Genomic DNA, 25,760 nt, shown 5'->3' with positions numbered 1-25,760 from the left:
GGCTGTGGCTTGTGGGGAGAACGTGACGCGGACAGGGGTAAGAGGGCTGGGGATAGGTCTGGGGCCAGGAGCGGGGCTAGGGACCGAGCCGTGGCCGGGGGCTGAGCCTGGGGGTGAGAGTGGAGTTGCAACCTGGCTATGGTGAGGGCCGACATCCAGGCCTGGGGCCATGTGCGGAGCTGCGCCAAGGCTGGAGTGGGGCTGGGAGCCAGGACTGGAGCAGAGCTGGGGGTGAGGGAAGGGGCTGGGTGGTGTTCTCTCCCCACCCCCCGTGGGGGCTGGCCTGGGCCCCACTGCGCACCCCCCATTCCTCCCCAAGCTTCCTCTGTGCCCTCTGGGGACCTCTGCTCTAGCCACTAGAGGCGGGACAAAGAGCTGCAGTTAGTGTGAGTTACATGGAGATAATAAAGAGTGAGCAGACTTTTAAATTTGAACTGGAGTGTCTTATGATGACCTTGCAAGGCTGATGTAGACTGCTTAAACCTTGTGGAATGCAAAGTTTATTCTTTACCTTTATTTTCTTTGCTTTTTGTAGATTTGTTACCTTTCTAATGTCTATTTTAAGAATATATAGAAAATATTCCTCATTCCTCCACCCCTTCTGAGTCTCCCCCACTCGCCCCCAGCATTCTTTTATTTTGGAGTACTAGGATCTTTGACCACAGTATTACCTCTCTACTGGAAAAGTTTTTCAAACATGTAATGTTTTGCAGTCTCAGTTTCACAAGTGGGACACTTTCTATCTCTTCAACCATGTTGACATTACGATCATGTACCATAGCGGGAAAGATGAAAGCTGGCCTGGAGCAAGACTGGTAATGGCAAGACTGGATCCAAAAAGGTAATTACTAGTACATGCCATTTTAATATGCTTCAGTGTCTTCAACCATGCGTAGGGAAACTAGAAATTACAGTTGAAATAAACCAATTTCAGTCTTTCTGAAGAAATGTCTGTGATCTGTTGACTATTGTAAATCTTTGAATACATTGATGCATCTTCCTTACTTTACTTCTTAAAAGTAAAAATGAATGGTGTGGAGAAAATGTATGGGGAAGTGTTATTTACTTCTTCACAGAACACAAGAACCAGGGGTCATCCAATTAAATTTAATAGTCAACAGGTTTAAAACAAAAGGAAGTACTTCTTCATACGACACACAGTCACCCTGTGGAACTCATTGCCATGGGATGTTGTGAAGGCTAAAACTATAATTGGGTCCAAAAAAGAATTTAAATACGTTCATGGAGGATAGGTCCATCAATGGCTATTATCCAAGATGGTCAGGGATGCAACCCTATGCCTTGGGTTTCCCTAGGCCTCTGACTGCCAGATGCTGGGACTGGATGATAGGGGATGGATCAGTTGATGATTTCCCTATTCTGTTCATTTCCTTTGAAGCCTCTGGCATTGGCCACTATTGGAAGACAGGATAGTGGGCTAGATGGACCATTGGTCTGATCCTTTATGGCCATTCTTATGTTTAGTGGTAATAAAACTGACTCATTAGAACATTCAAAGGCCACTGTTCAATGAAGGCAATTTCTCTGGTGTACTTCAGCTTTCTCTTCATGTCAGTTTTGGCTACAGGGCTGTGGCAAGAATGTTCAATAATGCGGAGATATGTTTTCCTATTATCCTCATAATCAGAAATGGCTGAACCATGTTTGCTCTAACTTTCTAAAGCCGGGATGGGCAAGCTATGGCCTGCGGACCACATCCGGCCCATTAGACCTTTTGATCCGTCCCTCAGCTCCCCTCCTCATGCCCTCTGAACCCCTTGATCCCAACCCAGAGCCCCCTCTTGTACTCCCAACTCCTTATCCCCGGCCCCAACCCAGCGCCCGCACCCCCAGCTGGAGCCCTCACACCCCTCCCTTGTACCCCAATCCCCGGCACCCCAATCTTCTGCCCCAGCCTAGAGCCCCCTCCCGCCCTCTGAACCCCTCGGTCCTAGCCTGGAGCCCCCTTCCGCCCTCGGTCCCGGTCCCAGCCCCACCCCAGAGCCCGCACCCCCGCCCGGAGCCCCCTTCCGCGCCCTGAACTTCTCATTTCTGGCCCCACCCCAAAGTCCTCACCCCCAGCTGGAGCCCTCCTGCATCTGTACCACCAATTTCGTGAGCATTCATGGCCCGCCATACAATTTCCATACCCCGATGTGGCCTTCAGGCCACATAGTTTGCCCACCCTTGTTCTAAATCCTCAAACCAAACCCTTCACGTGTTCAGAGGTGAAGTCCATTTTGATAGAGGGAACAGGAAGGCCTGTTCTCAATAAATAAATTGTAAAACGGTGGGAAAAGATACAAAAAGTTAGATGGCCAAATGTTTCACATATTAGTCTTAATTACTTTTAAATAATTGTGAAATTCTCTACCCAATCCAGCAGCTATGAATCTTATTTAAAATTTCTGTCTTGCTAGCTACAAACATACAGATAAAAACAATTTAAATTGTGGAGGTCCCCCTATGGAGATTCCTGCTAAATTCACGAACAAACTGGATTTGATCTACACTTATTCTGTGAAATTTGAAGTAAGTATATTAATGTTTTGGAACAAATCTCCTAAATTTGGATCCAGGTTCTTTCTGGCAGTTATGCATTTATTCAGTATAAATGTTTCCACTGTTTTAATACAGTTTTATGAATATTAAAGTGTCTGAGGAACAACTTGGGAATGTAAGCAGTTCTGTAGCTAAAAATATTAAACGTCCAGTCCCAAAGTTCAGAATGCAGTAGGAGAGCACTGTGAAAAATGACTTCCAGAAGCAAATTTTTCTGTTTACAAGTAAAAAGATGGCTTTAACTACCAACTCTCAGTTTGAAAACTATGCAGGGCTTTTCTTTGATCATGCGTCATCAGTATTGAAAACATTACAGGTTAAATTATGCCTTGAGTTACAACAGAGCAATCCACCTGTTCTCAAATTTTAATCTGCAACTGTAACTGTCTTTCTGATGGTTAAGAAGGAAATGGAATCCAGGTCACTCTTATGTAGCTTCATTGGATCTTCAGTGTTAATAGGAGTAAAATTAAAATTTAGATTTGGCATTAAAGTTGGCAAATCCAGCTCTAAACACAGGAAACAGAGCTATTGGTTCATGTAACTCTTCTACATAGTCACTGTTCATAGTGGATCGCTAACTTAAGCAACCCTCATATTGGAGAGAATATATTTATATATAAACTTTCTTGGAGACATTTTTGATTTTATAATTTACCTGCTTTAATTAATCAGTTTATAGCGAGCATATTTTTTTAGTTCTTGTCAACTGAGTTGCAGTCCATCTGATTTGAAAGTGCCTTCGTTATAATTTTACCCAGACACTTGCAAGCACTAAATTAACTACTTGATAAGTGACTTTGAAAACAGAGTCCTTATTTCACCTAATACATCACAGGCAGTAAGTAGCAAATCGTACTTGTGAATGTGCTTTTACCCTAACCTGAAAAGTAACCTCTTATGGGTGTGAGGATAGTTCAGTTTCCCTGTTGCTTCAAAAATTGGTACCTCTGTTCAGCCTACCCTAAAAAGTGGCAATTATGGTTTGTTTTTATGATGTAAGACACATGTCTACTAGGAATTGGACTGAGAGCACTAGTTCATTTTGCAAAGGCAGCCATACAGCTGTCATATGATAATAGCTTTCATTAGCCACCCATCTGAAGTTGACTCGAACCTATGTCTTTGAGGTAATAGAATATAGAGCCTTGGACTTTTCCCTTGAGCTATCCTTAGACTTGCTGATTTTACTACATGCATGAGCCTCCTGTCTATTAACATGTGTTTAAATCTTGAGGATAAATTGCAAATTGTAATGTCAGTGTTGTTCAGTAATTTACAAAATGCGTTATGCATGTGGGACATCTGTTCTTTCAGCAAGTCGATAATTCCTGCTAGTTCAGATATTTCCAGCAGATGTCACTATTTACATCTTAAATATCAGGTACACTTCAAATTGACTATCTGCAGTTTGCTGTCGTTAAGCTTTACTTTAGATATAGTCAGAATCCATTTTTCTAAGGAAAAAAGGCTGTTGTTGTTTATTTAAAATTTAAATTAATAAACCAGTAAAGTCAATAGTGGCTGTCTTATGGATCCAGGACACTTACTTTTCAAAAGTAAACTAAGCCCATTTCTTAAATAGTAATGGCTTCATGATTTGTTATTGCACCTGCATTGTTTTAGTTTGGCCACTGTTTTGTCAGTCTGATCTTGCAGTCTGCACACTGAGGAGACACAAATCTGCTCTCTGTTCTACAGTAGCTGACTTTTGGTAATGACGCCATGATAGACTGACATCTCGACCCATTTTGAAGGGTCGGGCTTTTAGACCTGTGCATGTGCAAAAATAAACATTTGTGCACTTGCTGTTTGCATACAGCACATACAGAAGTTCAATTGGATGCTGAAATAGTAAATTGCACACAGTTTTCTGAAAACCTGATCCAGCGAATCATGATCTATTTACCAAATTGTGGGATGGTAACTTCACAGAGTAGCTTGATGAACTCACATGAAGAGGTGAGTTCAATCTTGTTGTATAATTTTACTCTGAAGAACACTGATCAATATAAACTTTGCCCAAAAACATTACACATAATTCAAAAATTACAGGCAATGGACATTATAAAGTGAGTTACAGAGAAGGACAAAGTCATAAAATAAAGAAGTCAGAAGAAGAGATTGAAGAGTATAAGGCAGGGAAAAGACCTGTCTCTAAGATGAAGATTGGAGTCAAGTAGATTATGCATACTCACTAATTTTAGGAAGTGGCATCAAAACCTTTACTTCTCCAAAGCCATTTTTTTGTTTAATCATTTTGTTTCAATTTGTTTATAGGAAAATGATATCAAGTGGGCTTCCAGATGGGACTACATTTTGGAGTCCATGCCACATACCAACATTCAGTGGTTTAGGTAAAAAATTTAATTTATGGAGTGAATAAATCTTGCTGTGAAGCACAAAGATCTTGTCCTGCAGTTTTCAGGATACGTAACTCTTACATGTAAAATGAAGTCTGTTAGTTTCCAAGCAAATTAACTTCCTTGTTTCAATACATGAAGTAACTTTGATCAGTCTTGGATCTCTTGAGAGTGACTAAAGTATTGAATGTCACCAAAGGAATGTGCCATTAGTATCCAAAAGCAAAGTAAAAACATGGAGGTTACTTTATCATCTTGTTCTGCAGAGCTTTTGGAAGGTGACTGCCCATCAGTTTTCTTACCATTACCATCTGGCTTACTCTGATGTACAGATCTTTATTTGGTAAAGTTTTGTTTTTAATATTAGCTGCTGCTGTTAAATACAAAAAATAGTCAGTGAGATTTTTTTTATGCTAAAGAATGTACCAAAAGAGCTATTGTTTATGAATTAATGTATAATTTGTACAGTAAAGAGGAAAATGCTGTGCTGTACATAAATGCTAAAAAAGCAATATAAAACATGAAATAATTAATCTGATAGTTAATATGTAACTAATTTGTTTACTGGAATTACATTTGATTATTTCATATATATATAAAATCCATTTGGTTAAAACTAGTTGGCTTGAGATTCTCTAGTCTTCTCTGCTCTTCGGCAGAATGGCTTTGCAGGGGCTTTCCTATTTGTTATATAGTAGTATGTCATATTATAATTTATTTTTTCTGTGTAGGAAAACATTAAAATACCTGACAGAATGACTTACACAAAAACTTGATATCCAAAAAATGTGCTTCAGACTTCAGATGTGCACATATTATGACTATTGCAGTGCATATGCTGAAGTCTGAAAAAGCGGATAGCAACTTTGATTTTTTCTTTATCTACAGCATAATGAATTCACTCGTAATTGTTCTCTTCTTATCTGGCATGGTGGCTATGATCATACTGAGGACTCTTCATAAAGATATTGCAAGATACAACCAAATTGACTCCTCTGTGAGTAGAACTCTTACGGTTTTTAGATTATCTCATTTTCTATGAAGGAAAAATCTATTAACTACAGTTTTGAATGCAGTCTGGGGGGTCACTATAAGTAATATGTAGACATATCAGCTCTTTGGGAGTAATAAATGGCCTTACTAAAATTTCAGATTCTCTAAAGAAGGGAGTATTTGTTGTAGATATGATTAAGAGGCTCAGTTTTCCACCTCGATTTGACAAACTTTTAATGTGGAAGGACAAACTTTAGGGGTAAGCAAAGGTGAGGTGTGAGTGCTATTTAGATATTTCAGAGAACTTAATGTTGAGTGCCTGTGCACATACTTGGATGCCTTGTGAGAGACACTAACAAGTAAATCTGTAATATGTCAAGTGATGGCTACAAAGGCAAGCTGAGAATTTCTATACTGTTATACGTAGGTTTCTGCAAGTCCATTGTAATGGTAAAAACCAAAATCATTCTGCTTCTCTCACTGGTTAAATTTATCAACCTGAAGTGAATTTGGTACAACTTTGTTCCTTTTTTTTAAAATGCAAATAAATGTGCTCTCTGAAGTCCTATCGTAATCTTAATGAAATATTTTATTAACAGGTTTATTTGATTTGTGCACTGGATGGGGAAAGGACTACTTCTACACTTTAAATCTAAAGCATGAGGTTCATGGACCTAAAACTATCATTTAGAGAATTGTTTTCTAGTAATCGTCAGTTGTAGATGTAAACCTCTTCATTTTAAGGCCTAAACATTGCATGTTTCAAACCTACTTGTTTTAGAGGTTTGAAATACCAAGCTTGCAGTAGGACATTGATTTTTTTTTTATCAATCGTGGTCTAACTGCAGTTTCAGCTAGATGGTGGGACCAGGTTTAGCTCTGGCATAAGCAGATGGAACTCCCATTCTAGTGGAGTTGTATTGAAAACAACAGTTGAACCTTCTCATAGTCAGTGTGGCTCTAAGTCCAATGCAGTCCTGGCTCTAAGTCCTCTACCTCGATATAACGCTGTCCTCGGGAGCCAAAAAATCTTACCGCGTTATATCGAACTTGCTTTGATCCACTGGAGTGCGCAGCCTCGGCCCCCCCCCGGAGCACTGCTTTACTGCATTATATCCGAATTTGTGTTGTATCGGGTTGCATTAAATCGGGGTAGAGGTGTATTTTAGGGTACATCTACACTGCAATAAAAAACCTGTGAAAGCAAGTCTGAGCCTGGGTCAATTGACTTGGGCTTGTGGGGCTCAAAATATCAATGCAGACACTTTGGCTTGGGCTAGAGCCTGGCCTCTGAGACCCACCCCTAGGCTTACTAAAAATCCAACTCCATTGAGTGAGGAGTGCTCTGGTTCACATAAGACAAATCAAGGGCTCAGGCTGCCCAGCTTGATTTGATTTTTTTCAGACATACAGCACAGATTATGAATCAACTTTCAGAGCAAAGTTGGTGATGGGACCAGAACCTGCTCTGTTTTCCAAGGAAAGTGTTTTTGCTGACTAATTTCTCATGGGAAATCTAACTCATGTACTTTCACTGGTTAAACCTTTCCAAATGTGCCAATAGAAGATGATTGCCTCATCCCCTGTTGCATTGGAATAGAAGGCATGCATTTAGGAAGTCCATCCTGAAAAAGGGATATTTATTTTTCAAAAGCAACAGCGGGTCCTGTGGCACCTTTAAGACTAACAGAAGTATTGGAAGCATAAGCTTTCGTGGGTAAAAACCTCACTTCTTCAGATGCAAGATTTATTTTTCAGTTGAACTAAATTAAAAATAAGCATTTGTTTCAGGCAACAACCTTTTAAACCAATGCTTTGTTTACTTACTGGTTTATGAAAAAAGGTTTAGTAAGGATAATAGAAGCTTCCTGCTTTTGGAAATGAGAACCAGATTTATGTGGACTCCCACAGCAAAGTGCACTGTACTTTTGGGAAAAGAGCAACTAGAAGACTTCTGTCCTGGAGGAGAATTTATTATGATACTGAGTCTGGAAGCGTTTCATCCATGTTGTACCTTTGTAATCATGTTCCCTAACTCTGGATCTATGGTTTCTGTTTCCCTGCTGACATAACACTTGCTGTAAAACTGTTTTCTAAACACATTAAAAAAAGAAAAATCCCACTTCTAGCATACCCTCAGCTCTTGAGAGTAATTTATCAACAAGGTGGACACAAAGCTCCTCACACTGGGAAGATGATAAAATGTTTCAGAGGAAATGAAGAGACGTCTATGTCACTAACTAAGCTGTTGTGCGTTGTCATGCAGTTCTGTTTCCCTTCCTTCCCACCTCTTTTCTGTGAATGTTTGATTTTGGTATCAAACACCCCAGGGAAATATTTACTGCTTCCAGTTAGGCTGGAGGATGGGTAGGGAACCCAGCAGTCTTTGACTGAATGGGGCACAGGTATTTCAGCATGGGCCACGTTTGTTGGAAACCACCAGTTTTTTCAGAGTTGGCTGCTGCTTAGTTCCTCCAGATTGATATTCCCTAAGACTCAGAGACTACGTTAGTTTATTTAGCAACATGACAGCTACATGGTGAAGAACACTATGGTCTCAACTCAGGAATTAACAGGGAAGATATTTGGAGCAGAGGGAGCCCAAATTTGCACTTACAAAGTAAAGCAAAAATCCTGTCATTCCTTACTGTTATAGTTACTGAGACTGATATGGTTTGAGACAAGCGAGAAGATAAATATTTAAACCAATGTGAACTGCTGTATTCCAGGTTAAATGAAACGGAATGCTTTGTTTTGCTTTACATTCACATTGACCTTATGAGGATCTTTGCTAATTACATTGTTTCTCTGCCACTCTCAAAGGCAAGTAGTTTCATCCTAAATCTTGCCTATTTCTTCCAGAAAACCATGAGGGGACAGTAAAATCAGTGAGTGATGAATCAATGCAATTAGTCTGTCTTTGGAACCAAACTGAAAGTTAATCAAACTTTGAAAGCACGTTTCACATCTAGCTTATATTCACTGCTGAATTATGTATATTTAATAAAGATGTTGCTATTATGCAGGAAGATGCTCAAGAGGAATTTGGTTGGAAGTTGGTTCATGGAGATGTATTTAGACCTCCAAGGAAGGGAATGCTGTTATCTGTCTTCTTGGGTCAAGGAACGCAAATTTTCATTATGACATTTATTACTCTATGTAAGTATCATTAGGTTTATTAAAATTACGTACTTACACTCTGTTAGTGTAATTGTAAGAAACAATAAATGATTTCTGGCATCGTTGTCTATCCTTTTTACTTTATTTAAGAAAAGAAAAATAACTTCCTTATAGTAATGACCCAGATCACTGTAATAACACTATTGCAAATAGTAGTGTTTTGAGCATTATTGCAGCATCTCCCTATTAGGGCTAATTCACATGCTGTACATCTATAGAAGTGAAGTAGCCCTAGTCCAAATCCCCTTTTAAAAGTTAAATATATTAGAAGACCACACTTACTCATCATGGTCCAATAATACCTGGACCCCAGTAAGGTAAGTTCAAAGACGTTTAATCAAAGCTCTAACATTTTTCGGAACACATTTTTTCTGATAAATTTGATTCAGCAGTCAACAGCCATTCCGAAATAAGAACTTGAGTATGTGCCAATAAAATGGCATTGAGACAGTGCTCATGTAACTTGAGCTTGGTACAAACACCTAGATACAACAATAACATTGTAATCTACTACTAATCAGTATATTTCATTGTTTCATATAAATCTTTTACAACTCCCTTTGTTACTGCACAATAAAATATTGGATCATACTGAGGTTTATATATTTTTGTAGCACTTTGTATTAAATCATTTGTTCTAAATTGTACGTACCAGCAAAACATTATCTTCCGTATATCTTGATGCCAAGCAAAAAACAAATTGTCTTTGATTAAATTGTTTCAGACCAGAGAACTACAGTAAATACAGATAGAAGTCCAGATAAAATGGTAGCAAATTCAGACTGACCTTCAGTACTCGCTGTTAGCTATAAACATCTTATGCAGGGAAAAAGGGTAGCCTGTTTTCCCTTTTAGTGTAGGTTGTTTAGCAGAAGAGTCAGTATACACTTGTCCTTGATCCTCCTCTAAAATATATTCTTGCCATATTTAACAGCATACTGTAAGATGTTGGCTTTCCCTTCTGGCTTGTTTTTAAGCTTTAATTTTAATAAAGATTCCTGTGTGGCGCTGAGCGTGAACAAGCAACCATCAAGTTCTGTAGCCTTTGACTCCCATAGAGCATAGACTTGCCAGTTGCCTGAAGGCTGATTATGTAGCTGTTCTGCAAAGACCATTATCAAAAAACAACAAGGAAAACTTGCTGTTAGAAGATAAGACTTCATAAAGTCTAGACAGTGGTAGTGAAGATTTTTCTGCCTTGTTGATTGTTCATTAAAAGTAGAAATGAAAATCTTATGGGGAGAGGAATAACTTTTGTATTCAATATTTTAAATTTAAAAAAAATCACATCAACAAAATCTCAATAGTCTTTGACTAGCCCGAGTAGGGTACTCATATATAGGTTGGCAAAACAAATAAATCAATGTAAGATAGGATTATAATTCTGGGTTTCTAACATTCTGTTGGCCTTCTGTTTTAGAGTTTAAAAACTTGGTCAATTATTTTTAACAGTGAAAATGGCAACTTTATCTTTCCACTTCATCAGTTCTTTTCTTGGTTAGAGATCAGATTATGAAAATGTTCACCCCAACTCACTTCATTCCTAGCTGACTAACATTTCACACAGAGCATTACTTTTCCGAGTTGTAGTTCAGCGTCCTTTTCTCTGTTCCTAATGTGTTTAAATGTAAGTATAATAACTTACCTTTTTGTACCTTCATAAATTGGTCCTTCCAAATCCATGACAGCTCTTGGAGTCTATTTCCAAATACAAAAATTTCACATACCACTAGTTGCAGAGTCTGTAATTGAATAACTGCCTTTCAACTTGGGGGTTGCCCTTGCAGTTTGTTCAAGAACTCCAACTTACCCCCCCCCCTTTTTTTTTTTTCCTTTTTAAATATGGGGACCTTGTTTTCCAGATGGTCCACCTTGTTCCTGAGGATAAGCATTGTCCATCATGGGAGCTGTGATAGCCTTTGTCTGGAGTTTGACGTTTCTAAATCAGTACTTGAAGATCCAGTCCTGTTATCTTCATGCTTCTTATAACTACCTTTTTAAAACTTAAATCACTGCCTTTTACTACTCTGGGCCTATTTTTCTTATGGCATGTATTAAACTATTATGGTTGCCTATGCAATAAATGTGCTCTTATAGAAGCATCATTCTTTAAGCTTTTGAAAGCTGATTTCCAAGCTGAAATCTCATGGCGTAGTCGTTGGAGGAGCAGAGACTTCAACCATATGCCTCTCTTGAAGCCTTTTAGCCACAAAAATCTTTGCCTTTTGAGTATGAGGTGAAAATATCCAAGCATTTGGTTCAGAGTTATGCCCAGAGTGGTGTGCACTTATGACTAGTTGGTATGTGTGCGTATGTTAACATACACATATGCCGTCTCAGTGAACTGGATAAACATGTGAGCTATGGTGTACGTTCTACAATTTGCTAATAAAATGTGTTGACAAATGGCTTATTCTTTCTTTTCACATCTTTAGTTCTAGCTTGCCTTGGCTTTCTTTCTCCTGCCAACCGAGGAGCTTTGATGACTTGTGCAGTTGTACTGTGGGTCTTGCTGGGAACTCCTGCTGGTTATGTATCTGCTAGAATGTATAAAAGTAAGTACCATTACTTATTTTGTATGATGTAGCATGTTACATTCAGAATTGCCAGGCATGATATGTAATTCAAGTTGGAGCTGATGTATCAGATATCAGACCTGCTCCTTGCTGTCATACTGCAAAATATTTATAAAAGGTGTTACGTTTGAAACTATAGTAATGATTTTTACTTATTCCTCAGCATTTCGAGGTGAAAAGTGGAAGACAAATGTTTTGCTGACAGCTCTGTTGTGCCCTGGGTTAGTACTTTTTGTTCCTTACTCTTATGAAATTGTTCTTTCCTGTAGTCTTGTATATAACAGTTACCACAAATAAAGAAAAATACTAATTTCTTAGCACAGAACTCTCTTTCAAGGGCTGTGCCATTGCCTTTATTGTTTCCCTACTTTATTTTCCTTTCTACACAGAACATCTTAGAGTGGGAAGAAAGGCTTGTAGATCACAGCCTGCATTTGGAGAGTTTGCAAATTACATAATGTTCTAGAGCATGGCTTCTCAACCTAGGGGTCACGACCACCCTCCCTTTCTTCATAAGTAGTCCCAACACTATGGAGGTGGGGCCTGAAACATGGGTTTTTGTTGTTGTAAGATGAGGTCATGGCATGGAAAAATTTGTGAACCATTGACTTAGTTGTATTGTTGCTGGTGCAGTTAATCCTGATACAATACAACTGCTCTTAGATTACAGCACTGAGTATTTTCTGGATCCTCATGTTAACATAGTAGGGACTATATTTCATTGTGAATGCATGGCTTATTATGGTGGCTTTTTGGAAAGGCTATTCTGTCTAGAGCACCTTTATAAATCGGGGCTAGATCCTGTCCCCATTGAAGTCAGTCACACACTATTCATACTTAGTATATGGAAAGTAGGGTTAGATCTGATACTGTAAATTTAGTTCCTTACTAATGTGGTACAAATACTTTATCTTGTTCTTTGTATCTTGAATATATTTAGTGTTCTATACAAAATTATTTTTATGACTAAAATAGCAGCTGTGTTCTACTGCAGTGAATAATCTTGCTAAAGACAGGACAAGAGAATAGTTCATGAAGAACAATATGGTGTTCTGCATGTATAGCTTTTAAAATTGGGTTTAGGAACATTTCATTTGGAAACTAGGATTTCGGGTATGTTTTTATGTCTATGTATCTAAAAATATCATCATTTAAAATTAATGTTGTATATACAATTGTACTGGAAACCTTAGAGGTAATTTAAAGTGGTCCTTTAAGACAGAAGGTTGCCTATTAGAGGTAGTCCTTGGCACAGCTTTCTGGGTGGGTGGTAGAGTGGAAAGAAAATGTATATAATGTATATAGGAGATTATTGGCATAGTGAATAGTTAAAGCAATTTTTCTGATTTGTGTTCAGTAAATATCTTGAATTTGGCTTCAGATTTTTATTCAAGATAACCTATTTCAGAATGGAGTTTAACAAGATATGTTTTCAGCAGAAGTCTCTATCTTTTGAATGAAGACAGATGAAAAATAGAATTAATAAAACATGGCTTGGTTTGAATAAACTAGAATTGGATCGAATGAAACCTGATGTATTGGATAACAACTGAATTTGTAGTATTTCTATGTGGAAATCTTATTCCTAAACAAAATATGCTTCAGTCTTTTCCTGCTGTCATTTAGATATCTTCACAGTGCAGAGGGTATTTATCTGTAGAAAAAAAATCATGCTGATAATTTAAACTCCAGAATATATTCAGTTTCATAGAGGAAGCAGAATGATTGGGATTGGTAAAATAAGAACAGATGTCTTGATTATGCTGTGCTTGTTCAGTGAAACTGCATAATGTCATAAACAGCCCAAGGCAGTTCTATATACTCAGTAGACTGAGTTTATATACAAAGTATTTTTCCTTTATCTTTGGAAGGGGAGAAGCAGAGATTGGATTACTGACATGGACAAGGTCTAAAATACACCATGCAGTTTGCTTTAACTGCATTTGATTGCACATTTATAGGATGCTACTCACAGAAGTATTTGGGAACCATTTGTGCAATGGCTTGCCCACTGCTTTTGTTTTGCATGACGTTGTCCAATACAGTGGAATGGGTAGCTTCCTCTGAGACTAGTGTAAATTCTGTTTCAAGAATTCTTCCATATGAGTCCCAGTGAGTGGTTCATTTGGCAATGCCCCTTCCTGGGACTGATGCTTCTCCTGTACCCTGGATGGTGAGAATGATGCAGATTCCCAGATGAGGTTCTCTGGCAATGTATTTTTTTGCTTTATTACTCAATGGGACATGTTTGAAATCTTAATCACTCCTCTCAAATTTAAACTGGGTTTCAGTCTCATTTGTTGAAAGGATTTTCAGAAAGCAGGTGGAGAGGGTGCAGGAGAGCATGACATAAGTCTTGTTAATTTCCAAAATCGAAGTCTTTAAAACCTTTTTTTTTGTTTTTTTGTTTTTTGTTTTTGAATGGAGGGTTTAGGGGAATAAAATGGGGTGAGGAAGTTGTTTGCTTTGTGACATAATTCTGCACTAAAAGTGTAAGAAGAGGACTTCTTCAGGCTTAGAAAACCAGCCTTTAGGGCTTAGCAAACTCTGAATAGTTTTTCTTTTTATAGATTTTGAAAAAATGAAGGTACACCTCTACTTCGATATAACACTGTCCTCGGGAGCCAAAAAATCTTACCGTGTTATAGATGAAACCGCGTTATATTGAACTTGCTTTGATCCACCGGAGTGCTTAGCCCTGCCCCCCAGGAGCACTGCTTTACCGCGTTATATCCGAATTTGTGTTATATCGGGTCGCATTATATCGGGGTAGAGGTGTATCGTGCTGATTAAATTGAAGAAATAACACACTCTTGCTTCAGTAGCTTAGCTCCCTTTGAAATTGTGAATTTCTTAAAATAGTACAAAGATGTAATGTTATTGAACTAGCACACTTTTTTTGTTCACTTCTTATGTAATGTGTCCCACGGCTGAAGAGAGATTTGGTTGTAACAATAAGCTTTTTCTAAGATTAGCCTGTGGTAGCCCTAATGTAGTTTGTGGTATCTTGAACAGTGGGTTTTGCCAGTAATGACTGAATTTGGCAGAAGGAATAACAGGTTCATTAGAAAAGAGCTATTTAAAAGCATTACCAGAAAATAGCAGTGATGGGAAAGGAAGGGCTGGCAAAGTACAGTACAGTCAAGAGAGTACTTGCTAAAAACACCATGTCATGTTTTTTGTGATAGTGTCTCTTCACGTTCCCTCAGTTTATTTGTAGCCAGTTAAAGGTCTTCCAAATAAGTGGCCTTATTGCTAAAAGACCCTAAAGATTAAAAACAACTAGTTGTTGAAAGTGATAATTACCACTTTTTATGTATTAGTGGTGAAACAATATTGCACAAACAGAGAATGAAATAGCCTACAAGTGGATATTCATAATCCTTTAGTTTTATGAACCACCTTAAAATATTTAATTCTCTTCTGATTTTACGCTGCTAGTGAGAAAATTGTTTTTTTTTCAGAATTGTCTTTGCTGATTTCTTCATTATGAATCTTATTCTGTGGGTGAAGGGATCATCAGCTGCCATCCCCTTTGGTACACTGGTTGCTATCCTGGCAATGTGGTTTGGAATTTCTGTCCCATTAACCTTCATTGGTGCATATTTTGGATTCAAAGAAAAGGTAGTTTTTGAGTACATTGTTTAAGTGTGTCTTATCTGTCACTCAGTATAATACTTTTTCTGTTCTAACATCATGCGGCATTAGTGTGTTAGCTGACAACATCAAAACACCAGAATTTGGCTAAGATGCATATGGCTGTCCATTCTGAAATGAACTGTTTGCCAACTTCTGATCTTTTTGTATGGTAGACAAGAATACAAACTGATTTTCAAAATATTTTTCTGGCCATTCAGGATCTCTCTTCTAAGAACATATCTTTATTGACATTCCTCTTGTCTACACAGTATGTGTGCTATAGTCCTCTGACTTGTTAACACATCTAGAAGAAATTCAGTAATTCCATCAAAAACTAAATAAAGACCTCTCCCTCCTGCATGTTGAAATTTACTAGGTCACCACTGAAGTGGAATTTCCAAAAAAATCACTGTTTGTTGGTTTGTGCATTAGTTTGTAATCTTCAGAGATATGGCGTATGGCTAAGGGCTGCGAGTCTGTCACAGAAGTCTTGGATTCTGTGACTTCTGCAGCGGCCAGCAACAGCAGTTTGGGAGTGTGGAAGGGGGCTCAGGGCTAGGGATTGAGGGGTGGGGGGCTCCCCAGCTCCCACTGGCATGGCCCTGCAGCTACTAGGCGGTGGAGAGGGCAGGGGGCTCTGCATGCTGTCCATGCCCGCAGTCCCCCTCCCCCAGCACTAGCGGGGGTCCCGTCCGCTGTCCCCCTCCCCCTCCCCCAGCAACAGTGGATGTGGCCTGGCCCTCCTCCCCCAGCACCAGTGGGGTCCTTGGCCACCTCCCACAGTGCCCCTGGACCGCCCCCCCAATGCACCCACAGCCCCCCGCCCAAGTTTTAGTTAGGGATTTATAGGAAAAGTCATAGACAGGTCATGGGCCGTGAATTTTTGTTTACTGCCCGTGACCTGTCCATGACTTTTACTAAAAAATCTGTGAGTAAAACATAGCCTTACTTATGGCACAGTTTATGGATGAATATAATGGGAGAGTTAAGCATGTCAAGTTCCAAGGAGCTGATATTAGGAAAAAATCCTCTTAAGTGTCTTTAATTATTTTAACACTTTCCTATCTTACCTTCTTACTATGGTATTTACAGTTATTTGTCTTTTTTAATTGTATTAATTTCTCTCAAAGCCTATTGAACACCCAGTTCGTACAAACCAGATTCCTCGTCAGATCCCGGAGCAGTCATTTTTCACAAAGCCGTTGCCTGGTATCATCATGGGTGGCATCTTGCCATTTGGTTGTATTTTTATTCAGCTTTTTTTCATTCTAAACAGTATTTGGTGAGTATTGTATCTTTACTTGATAGGTAGGCTGGGCTGTCAGCTCAAAAATGGCATGTACAATGAGCATGGAGAACCCAAAACAGTGGATTCAGAAAAATGAGGAGGGAGACATGAAGGAATTTGCCAGTATTCCCTTTTTGTGAATTCTTTAAATTATAGTAATTGCATCCTTCTAATTATTACATTTAATGCTTCCTCCCACATCTCATAAAAAAGATACTTATGCACTTGGTAGGAAAGGGTGCATTTTTGTATGGTCAAGCGTTTAGATGACCCTTGAACTGGAGTAAGATTGATTTGTCTAGGGATAGGAGTCTGGGAGTGGAGGAGCGACTGTTAGAAGGTGTAGCATGGTGAAATAAGACAGCTGGAGGACTAATTGCAGCAACGTGAAGGAGGCAGATGTTAAGCTGAAGAGCAGCACGGGAGAGCCAGTGGATCATTAGGGCTCAGAAGGCCCTGAGATTTGAAATCATAAGTACCTTTCTAGTGGGAACAGTCCTTGACAGAAAGGTGAGGGAAAGGAATGATTTCCCTGGCCTATATAATCAGGGTCTAATTGTTTTACAAACTATGCTATTGCTTTGAGGTGCCCTTTCCCTGACTTGAACAATGCAATTGTGTAAGCAGCGTATTTACTCGTGAAGGTAGAGGGATAGCAGGTACAGACTAAAGATTTGTAGGAGTATGTCAGCAATGCAGACAAAGCCCGTTCTGTTTTCTGATTACTTATTTCTTAGGTATGTAACACAAAAAAAGTGAACACTAATTTGACACAGATTTCTTTTGTGTGTTTTAGGTCCCATCAAATGTACTACATGTTTGGTTTCCTGTTCTTAGTGTTTATAATTCTTCTTATTACGTGTTCTGAGGCTACAGTCTTGCTGTGCTATTTCCATCTATGTGCAGAGGTAAATGAACATATTATTTGGATGCATATATCATGACAGCACAGTGCATAGCTAGCTGGAACATGTCAGAGTGAAGTTTGCAAGGATGCCTATGCACGGCCACCTCTGCAAAGTGCTGGACACTGTGGACTATGTGGATGTATTGTCAGGTTTTTGTATGTACCTTTGGCCTGGTTATGTTGTTGGCCTATGTTTTGTAATATATACAAGTAACATTTTCAAAAAAGGCAATTTCTGCCTTGTCACTGCAACTGCAGCTAGCAGTGCAAGCTCTCGTTTTACACACTGGAATGGTCCTGTAATGGTAGAGGAGCCACAAAACAGGAAATGAGTCTCCAGCTGGTCTGGCAGAGGTATACTTTTTAAGGTTATGAACAGCTTGATTTAAGTCAACTGTTGGGCATAAGATGTCAGTGCTCAGGTTTGGAGGCTTTATGCTACTAATATCAGGCATGGCATTACAAAGTCATCAATATAAAGGGGGAGAGATGTTGCTTTCAAATTGATCACTAATGAGGTATTTTACACTGGTTTTAGTAATTTTGTCCTTACTGAAAAGGGCTACTTAAATATTTTCTAGCGATCGCCAATAAAATAGTTCTTGTGGTTTAAAGAAAGCTTTGAATCTGATTTCACTAACACTTTTGCAGAAAGTTTGACACATTCTCAACTATGTGTATTTAAAATAACCGTGAAAGAATGAAGTCCCATTTGTGACTGTTCCCTGTAAATCATGAGTTAAGGTTTCCAATATGCTGTGGCCAGTGTAACTTATAATTGCTCTGCAGTTTCAGTACCAAATTTGCTTAACTTTGCGTGCCATCCAATCTTGTATACACTTATTCCTTCTTGAGGGTACACTCATCAAGGGGTATGTATGTTGGCAGTTTTTGCAGACTTTTGAAGATTTGGTCCTCAACCACAGTGTTCATTTCCACTCTTGAATGCTATAGTTGTGCTGTGCAGTTAAACTACTATTGTGTTGCCCCTTGTGGCTGCATTTCTGTGGTGGATACTTGTACCATATATATGTAAACTTGCAAGGTGCTGTGGGATCCTTGAGCGTGAGAGCTGCTACACATCTGTGAAATTGTTTCAATGAATTAAGTTACTTGTAACACATTACCCTGTGTAAATGTATAATTCTGCAACTTTTTAAAATCTACAAAACAAAAAAAATTAGTTAAATCCCCAGCACATTCTCCTGAGACTTTGTAGACTGAACAGACATTTGCTGTAGGTCCCCTGGATAACAGAGTTTCACGTTCATAGTTGAAACATCCTGACAGAATTGACTTTGAGAAAGAAATAGCAATTGGAAAAGCATAATTTTAATGAAAAGGAGTTTAAGCAAGAGTGAGTGTAGAAATATGCCAAGAATTAATTTAATCTTTCATAGACTTGTAAATAGTGCTTTGCTTTGAAATAAAAGTGCAGTTTTAGTTTTGTACTTGGATTTTTTCCTGAAATGGTTTATTATTTCTTTCAGGATTATCATTGGTGGTGGAGATCGTTCTTAACGAGCAGCTTTACAGCCGTTTATCTTTTTATCTATGCGGTTCATTACTTCTTCTCTAAACTCCAAATAACGGGAACTGCTAGTACCATTTTATACTTCGGGTATACTATGATCATGGTTTTGATATTTTTCCTTTTTACAGGTAAGTGCAGCATTATCGGTGAAATTCAGTGCAATGGTTTCAGGACTTCTGGGTTACTGTTTTCTGATCATTATAGCCAGAGTCAATTTGAGAAACACTTGCTTGGAAGAAACCAGCAATTTTGATTATTAAATATGGTTTTGAGGCTGTTGCTACCCATTATTCACGCATCCAACAATATGCACACTAGGGACATAAAAGTATAGATAATGTATTGATCCTGACCTGAAGATCTACAATCTAATTTGCAGCGATTCTTTTCTAACTTAAGTTTCCTTGATTATTGCGTTGTAGTGTAACAGTGACCTAAGAACATTATAGATTTACATTTTCAAAATGCCCTCGATAGAAAAGCTTTTATACTGGAAATTACTTAGGAAGTCACAACATGAAAGCAATGCTATATATATAAAAACGTAAACGAAAGGTAAGAAACGGAGACTAAAAATGAGAACAGCCATTGCTAGAAGGATGAATGTGGGACTGGAAGATTTAATCCTGACACGCTGACACTAAGGGCTTGTCTATACTTACGCGCTGGTTCGGCGGCAGGCAATCGAACTTCTGGGTTTGATTTATCGCGTCTTGTCTGGACGCGATAAATCGAACTCAGAAGTGCTCCCCGTCGATTCCGGTAATCCTGCTCGCCGCGAGGAGTACGCGGAGTCGACGGGGGAGCCTGCCTGCCGGGTCTGGACCGCGGTAAGTTCGAACTAAGGTACGTCGACTTCAGCTACGTTATTCACGTAGCTGAAGTTGCGTACCTTAGTTCGATTTGGGGGTTTAGTGTAGACCAAGCCTAACTGTTGCAAGTCACTCAACATCTTGATGTGTGTTCACAGTGTGTGAAATGGGGCTAACGCTTACCTAATTAATCCTTGCAACAGATAATATTTGTAAAAGGTTTTGAAAATGTAAAGTGATCTAAATGCTAAATATAACTATTACTAAACGTAAAGGTTTTAAACTGCAAATATTACACGCAGTGTATAGGGACTGGACATTTTTATTTTCAACTTCTTTAACTTGATAATGAATGCAAGATGTCCAAATATTCACATGGTAGTGAACTGGTATTGAGTATGTGATAGAAACAGAATACCCAGAGCAGGCAGATACTTGAAATGCCAGATGGTGAAGCAGATGTGATGTTGCATAACTTGAAGATGCAAAGAAGAAAAGAGGGGTTAGGAATCTGTTGAACAAAACTTGCCCTACACTGACACACCTCCCCCCTCTTCCCCCCCCCCAAAAAAAAAAATTGGGGAGGAGTTACACATCTTCAGAGTTCTGAACCTATTGAAATGAGGCAAATGGGGTACTGCAGCACATTGTTAAACAGACAATGTGGGGACACTTCCAGTGTTGTGCTGTTGAGATGCAGGCAGGACCTCACCTACTGTGGTCTACTACAGTGGTTCTCAAACGTTTGTACTGGTGACTCCTGTCGCATAGCAAGCCTCTGAGTGTGACCCCCTCTTATAAAATATATAAATGCTGGAGGCAAAGCAGGGTTTGGGATGGAGGCTGACAGCTCGTGACTACCCCCCCCCCCCCATGTAATAGCCTGGTGACCCCCCTGAGGGGTCCCGAACCCCTAGTCTACTAGAATCTACTTTTCTCATATCTTCTGATGTAATTAGACTTGGAGCATAATGTGAGGAACAGGATTTTTTCCAGAACTAGACATTAGCTTTCTGGTAGATTATGAAGAATGTGTGAATTTTATTGATCACATCATCAGCTCTTTTCCCTAGTCCCACAGAAAAGGCTAGGGGTTGTGAGGTCTAGGTTCAGCAGAAGGTGGTGGGGGCTAGCTCAGTGGTTTGAGCATTGGCCTGCTAAACCCAGGGTTGTGAGTTCAATCCTTGAGGGGGCCCCTTAGGGATCTGGGGCAAAATCAGTACTTGGTCCTGCTAGTGAAGGCAGAGGGCTGGACTTGATGACCTTTCAGGGTCCCTTCCAGTTCTATGAGATAGGTATATCTCCATATATTAAAAAAATATATATAAAGGTCTTTAGTACTGCAGTGAGTCAGCAAGCACTTGGCTAATCCAAGAAACCACCACCTGCACTGATGTTCAGTGGGTGCATGCTATGGAGACTTCTAGGTGGTTATTCAAGTCTGGCTTCCTCCAGTTCGAGAAGGGTCTAAATCTGGCCTCTTGTGACTGTGACTGTAACTTTTAGAACTTAAGCAGGATGGCTCAGTGGTTAGGGTGCAAGTCTGGGACTTCAGAGACTTGAGTTCTATTCCCTGCTGTGCCACAGACTTCCTTTGTAACCTTGGACAATTTACTAAGGGCTGGTCTACACTAAGTTGACCTAAATTTTGGGAGCAAGTGATAGGACTTTTCTCTTCTTGGAAGATCCTCATTTACATTCAGAACAATTTAAAAAAAAATAAAAATATTTTGGATGCACTCAGGTTTGCTTACACCACCAACCTCAGTCTCTTCTCTGTTGCTGCCCTGCACCACCTTCTCTGCTGTCACTAGACTTGCTGAGATTAAGTTCATCGGAGCCCGTTCCAATTTGTTGCTTGCCATACACTAGTTGTGGAGAGAAGTGGATTTGGTGCCTGGCTACTTAGTGGGATAACTTCAAATGCTCTGGAGAGAAGGAACTTTTGCTTGCTAAATTGGGATCTGCTGCCGCACTTGGATCTATGATTAAGACCTCTGTAATTTTATTCTGTGGAAACCTGAAGAAAAGTGGTAAAAAGGCAAATGTCTATGAATGAAGAATGAGATGCCAGGTAGAATTTGCCACCATTTTAACAAGAGGATTATTCAGGGTAATAAAACTTCACACACCATAGACTTCCAAACAGAGAGCCATACTTTGAAATGTGGCCTCTGAAATTACTCATGCAAGCTGGGCATCTGCTACAGAATTTCTCTAACATTCATAAGCAAGTGGTGTCAAGTGTAATTTTGGGGCCTGACCTGAAAATGTGGCCCAGAAAGCTTTATACCAAAGAGGAAAGGCTCTTGTGCAAACAAACAGGTTCAAAAACAAGGTGCAATTCTCTTCATGCTCAGGATCACATCTTTCTAATAATCTTTCATTAGCTTGGTGCTGCAAGATGTAGAATTCACGCAGTGCTACCTTACGTGTGCCATTTCACTTTGAATCCCAAAGCACGAGTGGTAGAATTATAGAGAAAATGCCTTGTGTATATAGAGGGTTATTTTAAACTGTGACTACTGATGTTAATTTGTAGTATCCTGTTATTGACTAGCTACAAGACACTGACAGATAACTCATTGCTACCTCTAAAAGACATCTCCCTGCTTATTGAAAACCACTGCAAATATTTATATTCACTTAACATAGATCTAGAATTATAGAAACGTAGGAGTGGAAGGGCGCTTGATAAGTCATTTAGTCCAGTCTTTTGCACTGAGGCAGGACACGGTATATATGGCCAAATTGCACACAACTGTCTCTAGGCAGTTTTTCTTCTGTATTTTCCTGGGCACTGTAAAAGTTAGTGGTGTTTTTTTTTCTTACTATTTAAGCCCTGCAGCTGAGAGGGGAAGAGAGCCTGATCTTTTTTTATGTCTGAAACTGGTTGAATGACCATCTGAGGTAACAAAACAGCACCATGCATGCTAGAATTAGCAAGGAGTAGTGCATGTGTTTCTGAGCAAAGTGAGCCAAATACCCTGTGTAAGTTATGTTTAATGATGTTAGCTGCCATGTATTTGCTATGGTTTTTTCCTTCTCATTATTTACACCCTGATGAAGTCTGTCTCTCTCCTCCTGTTTTCATGGTGGGAGAGGAGGGGAAGGCTGTGGATTGTATCTTTTGTGGTTTTGAGTCTCTTAAAAGTGAAAACTGAGAAGGATTTAATTCTTCCAATTTTAAATTATTAGAAAGCAAACATGGAATGTGGCATGTTGCCAGTTAAACCCCCGCTTAAATCCTGGCAAAACAGAGACGCTCCAGATGTCTGCTGTAACTTACAAAAAAGAAATCTATAGTTAAAAATATTTTAATTATTTTTAAACTAAAGCAATATGTTAATATGTGTCTGGGTTTTAGCATAGGTTAGCTGCTACTCTGCCAATTTCAATTTCAAGTTACAAGATGTAAATTGGTAGAATTAAAAATATCCTTTTCACATATAAAATAATTGAAATTGTCATGGCAGCTGCTGAAATGGTATTAAGAGCTTCAGATGTGTTGATCCAGGAGTCCTTAAAGGGAAGGCCAATGAGGCTTGAAAAACTACAATAATGTGTAATTCTGTTATTTTCATGTGTTAACTTTTATAGAACCACATTAATAATAGTACTGCTTTCTATAACCATTTCATGGCAGAAGTCTCTGTGGAATCACATTACCTTAGGTAGTGACTGTTTTTCTAAATTCTGTACTTTGTAAGTTAAAAATGGCTTGTATATTTAAATTTGTGAGCAATTCTGAGTTTGAGTCCTTGATAAACTAAAAATCTGTTTTTGAATTTTATCCTCTCTAATAATTTAACAATCTGTGCTTTGGGTGGATAGTAAACTACTGTACCTAGACAATCCAACCAAGGTTAGAGGAGTTTTGTTTTGATTTATCATGACTTTTCCTTAGTAGCACCCACTTTGTAAATTAAACCTAAATAAGGGCCCAATCCTGTCAACACTTGTGAATGTGAGTAGATGTACTCAAGTGCATAACTATTCCAGTTACGTTAGCAGTACGGTCTGTTCTATATTTTTTTTAAACATTTCTCCATCACAATACTTGAAATCCAGTATAAAAGTCATCAACAGCTCATGCATGGCAACACGGTTGTGGCCTCCACAAAAGAGACTATAGTGAATAGCCAAATAGGAGCTGAATGCTGAAGTTGAACAACTACTTGTGAATATTTAAAACAATGACTGTCACCAATATAATCAAGCTGTCCAAAGCTAACAATTATTGTGTACATCCAAACAGATGCTATTTTAACGTACAAATTGCAGTGAAATAAATATGTAGTAAGTATATTTGAATGGTGATAGTTATGATTACATGGATTTTATGCTTGGGGACAAAAAATGGTTGAGTTTAGTCAAAGCAAGTTGCTTTATAGTGACCTCTATTTTTGAACATCACTTTCACTTGTGAGTTAATGCCATGTTCAAAATTGAGTTTTGATCTTCCGGGTAGATTGTGTTTAGAATCTGAGATTCTGAAGCACCCACCACTGTGCAGTGATTGAAACCAGTATGATACAAAGAGCTTTTAAGGTACATAAGAAGTATCAGCCAAGTGCAGAGTGCTCTTCTATTTGCTTTCTTACATTCTGTTCGTGCTCTGAATGTTTTTTTCTTCATTAAACAATAAAGCTAGAAGAGCCGAGTAGAACAGGGCAGTCTCTTTGAAGTGTTTTGGCATTACTTGGTGCAGTAATTGTGTTTTTAATATAGAAGTGAAATTTTAAAAGAAATAGTTTACTAAAAAATCTGTTAGCCAGTTAAAAGAATACCATTAGCTACCATTCTGTATAGACAGAAAGAAAACTGTTGCTATTATGCATTACTGAGTAGAGAATTCAACAATGTAGAAAGCTGAGGACAAAAGATAAAAAGAGCTGAATTGTCAGCTGTTTTCAGATGTATTGGTCATATTTTGCCTCTTGGGGTAGGAAAGTTACTTCAGACATTCAGTAACATCTTGACTATCAGTTTCATGAATTTTAAATAACTTAATAAAAAAAAAAACCAAGCTTACATTTACACTTGTGGAGAATCAGAGAGAAGGTACATAATGGTTTGCAGTGAGCTGATGCTTTCATTTCTATGGATGAGCTCTAAGGGCTTATCTACGAAAGTTAGAATCTTTAAGTAATTGTGAAAGACCATCCCTTTGAAGATAGTTCTACCAAAAAAAAAAGTAATTCCTTAAATGCATGTCTACCCTAATCCATATTCAGATTTTTATAAATTTGCAGGCTGATTGGGATTACTTAAACTAAAATAAAAAATAATAAAAAGGTGCACTCGTAACACTTGATTCTAGAACGAATCAAGGCCTTTTAGGGATATCAGAGGAGTTTATGTTGCGGTTGAGATCTTTCACAATAGTATGGGGCAAAGAGAAGTGTATATCAAAGCTCTTACCCCTATCAAAAAAGTAGATTGTGGAATAAAAGTGTAGTGCTAACAAATTCTTCAGGAACAAAGTGTTATTTTCCTGTCCGAATTAGTACTTTTTACTGTTATAAACAGGTTAACATCCACAGTGAGTAAAACTTGCTTATAGTGAAGAGAGTTTGTGGGTTTTCCTGTTCTGTGTTCCAGCTGATATTTCACTTGAGATTGAAAGCCTTCTTGCACTTTGCTAACTAACTAGCCAGTCACATGAATGTGTAACTTGAATCAGTAGACTGTACAGATTCTTTCAGAAAATTCTGATTTGCTTTTGACCATGCTTTATGAAAGAAACGGAAGTAGCTTTGAATGGTAACAAATTAGACCACTTATGAACAAATAACCTTGTTGTTTTTGGAAACATAGACGTGTTTTTTAATTGGGCATCATGTTGTAAATTTACAAAAATTGATACCGGGCATGTATACTAAATTAGAAATCTAATAGAGTGT

At 38.6% G+C, this 25,760-nt stretch overlaps 1 protein-coding gene across 1 annotated transcript in view; it reads left to right on the top strand.

Annotated features, from left to right (window-relative positions):
- LOC101934701 (transmembrane 9 superfamily member 2-like) overlaps positions 1 to 25,760 on the top strand; it is a 41,743-nt gene that overhangs the window by 11,153 nt on the left and 4,830 nt on the right. Inside the window, exons 6-16 of the mRNA XM_008179007.4 lie at positions 714 to 841; positions 2,421 to 2,532; positions 4,843 to 4,919; positions 5,814 to 5,922; positions 8,945 to 9,077; positions 11,534 to 11,653; positions 11,838 to 11,895; positions 15,139 to 15,298; positions 16,444 to 16,595; positions 17,398 to 17,509; positions 18,999 to 19,170. Coding sequence (XP_008177229.1) covers positions 714 to 841; positions 2,421 to 2,532; positions 4,843 to 4,919; positions 5,814 to 5,922; positions 8,945 to 9,077; positions 11,534 to 11,653; positions 11,838 to 11,895; positions 15,139 to 15,298; positions 16,444 to 16,595; positions 17,398 to 17,509; positions 18,999 to 19,170 — 1,333 coding nt within the window. The remainder of the gene's footprint in view (positions 1 to 713; positions 842 to 2,420; positions 2,533 to 4,842; positions 4,920 to 5,813; positions 5,923 to 8,944; positions 9,078 to 11,533; positions 11,654 to 11,837; positions 11,896 to 15,138; positions 15,299 to 16,443; positions 16,596 to 17,397; positions 17,510 to 18,998; positions 19,171 to 25,760) is intronic.

The sequence above is a fragment of the Chrysemys picta genome, chromosome 9, assembly GCF_011386835.1.
Source record: "Chrysemys picta bellii isolate R12L10 chromosome 9, ASM1138683v2, whole genome shotgun sequence".
NCBI lineage: Eukaryota > Metazoa > Chordata > Testudines > Emydidae > Chrysemys > Chrysemys picta.
The sequence above is the reverse complement of the archived record's forward strand: the minus strand, read 5'-3'. Positions and strand labels throughout refer to the sequence as shown.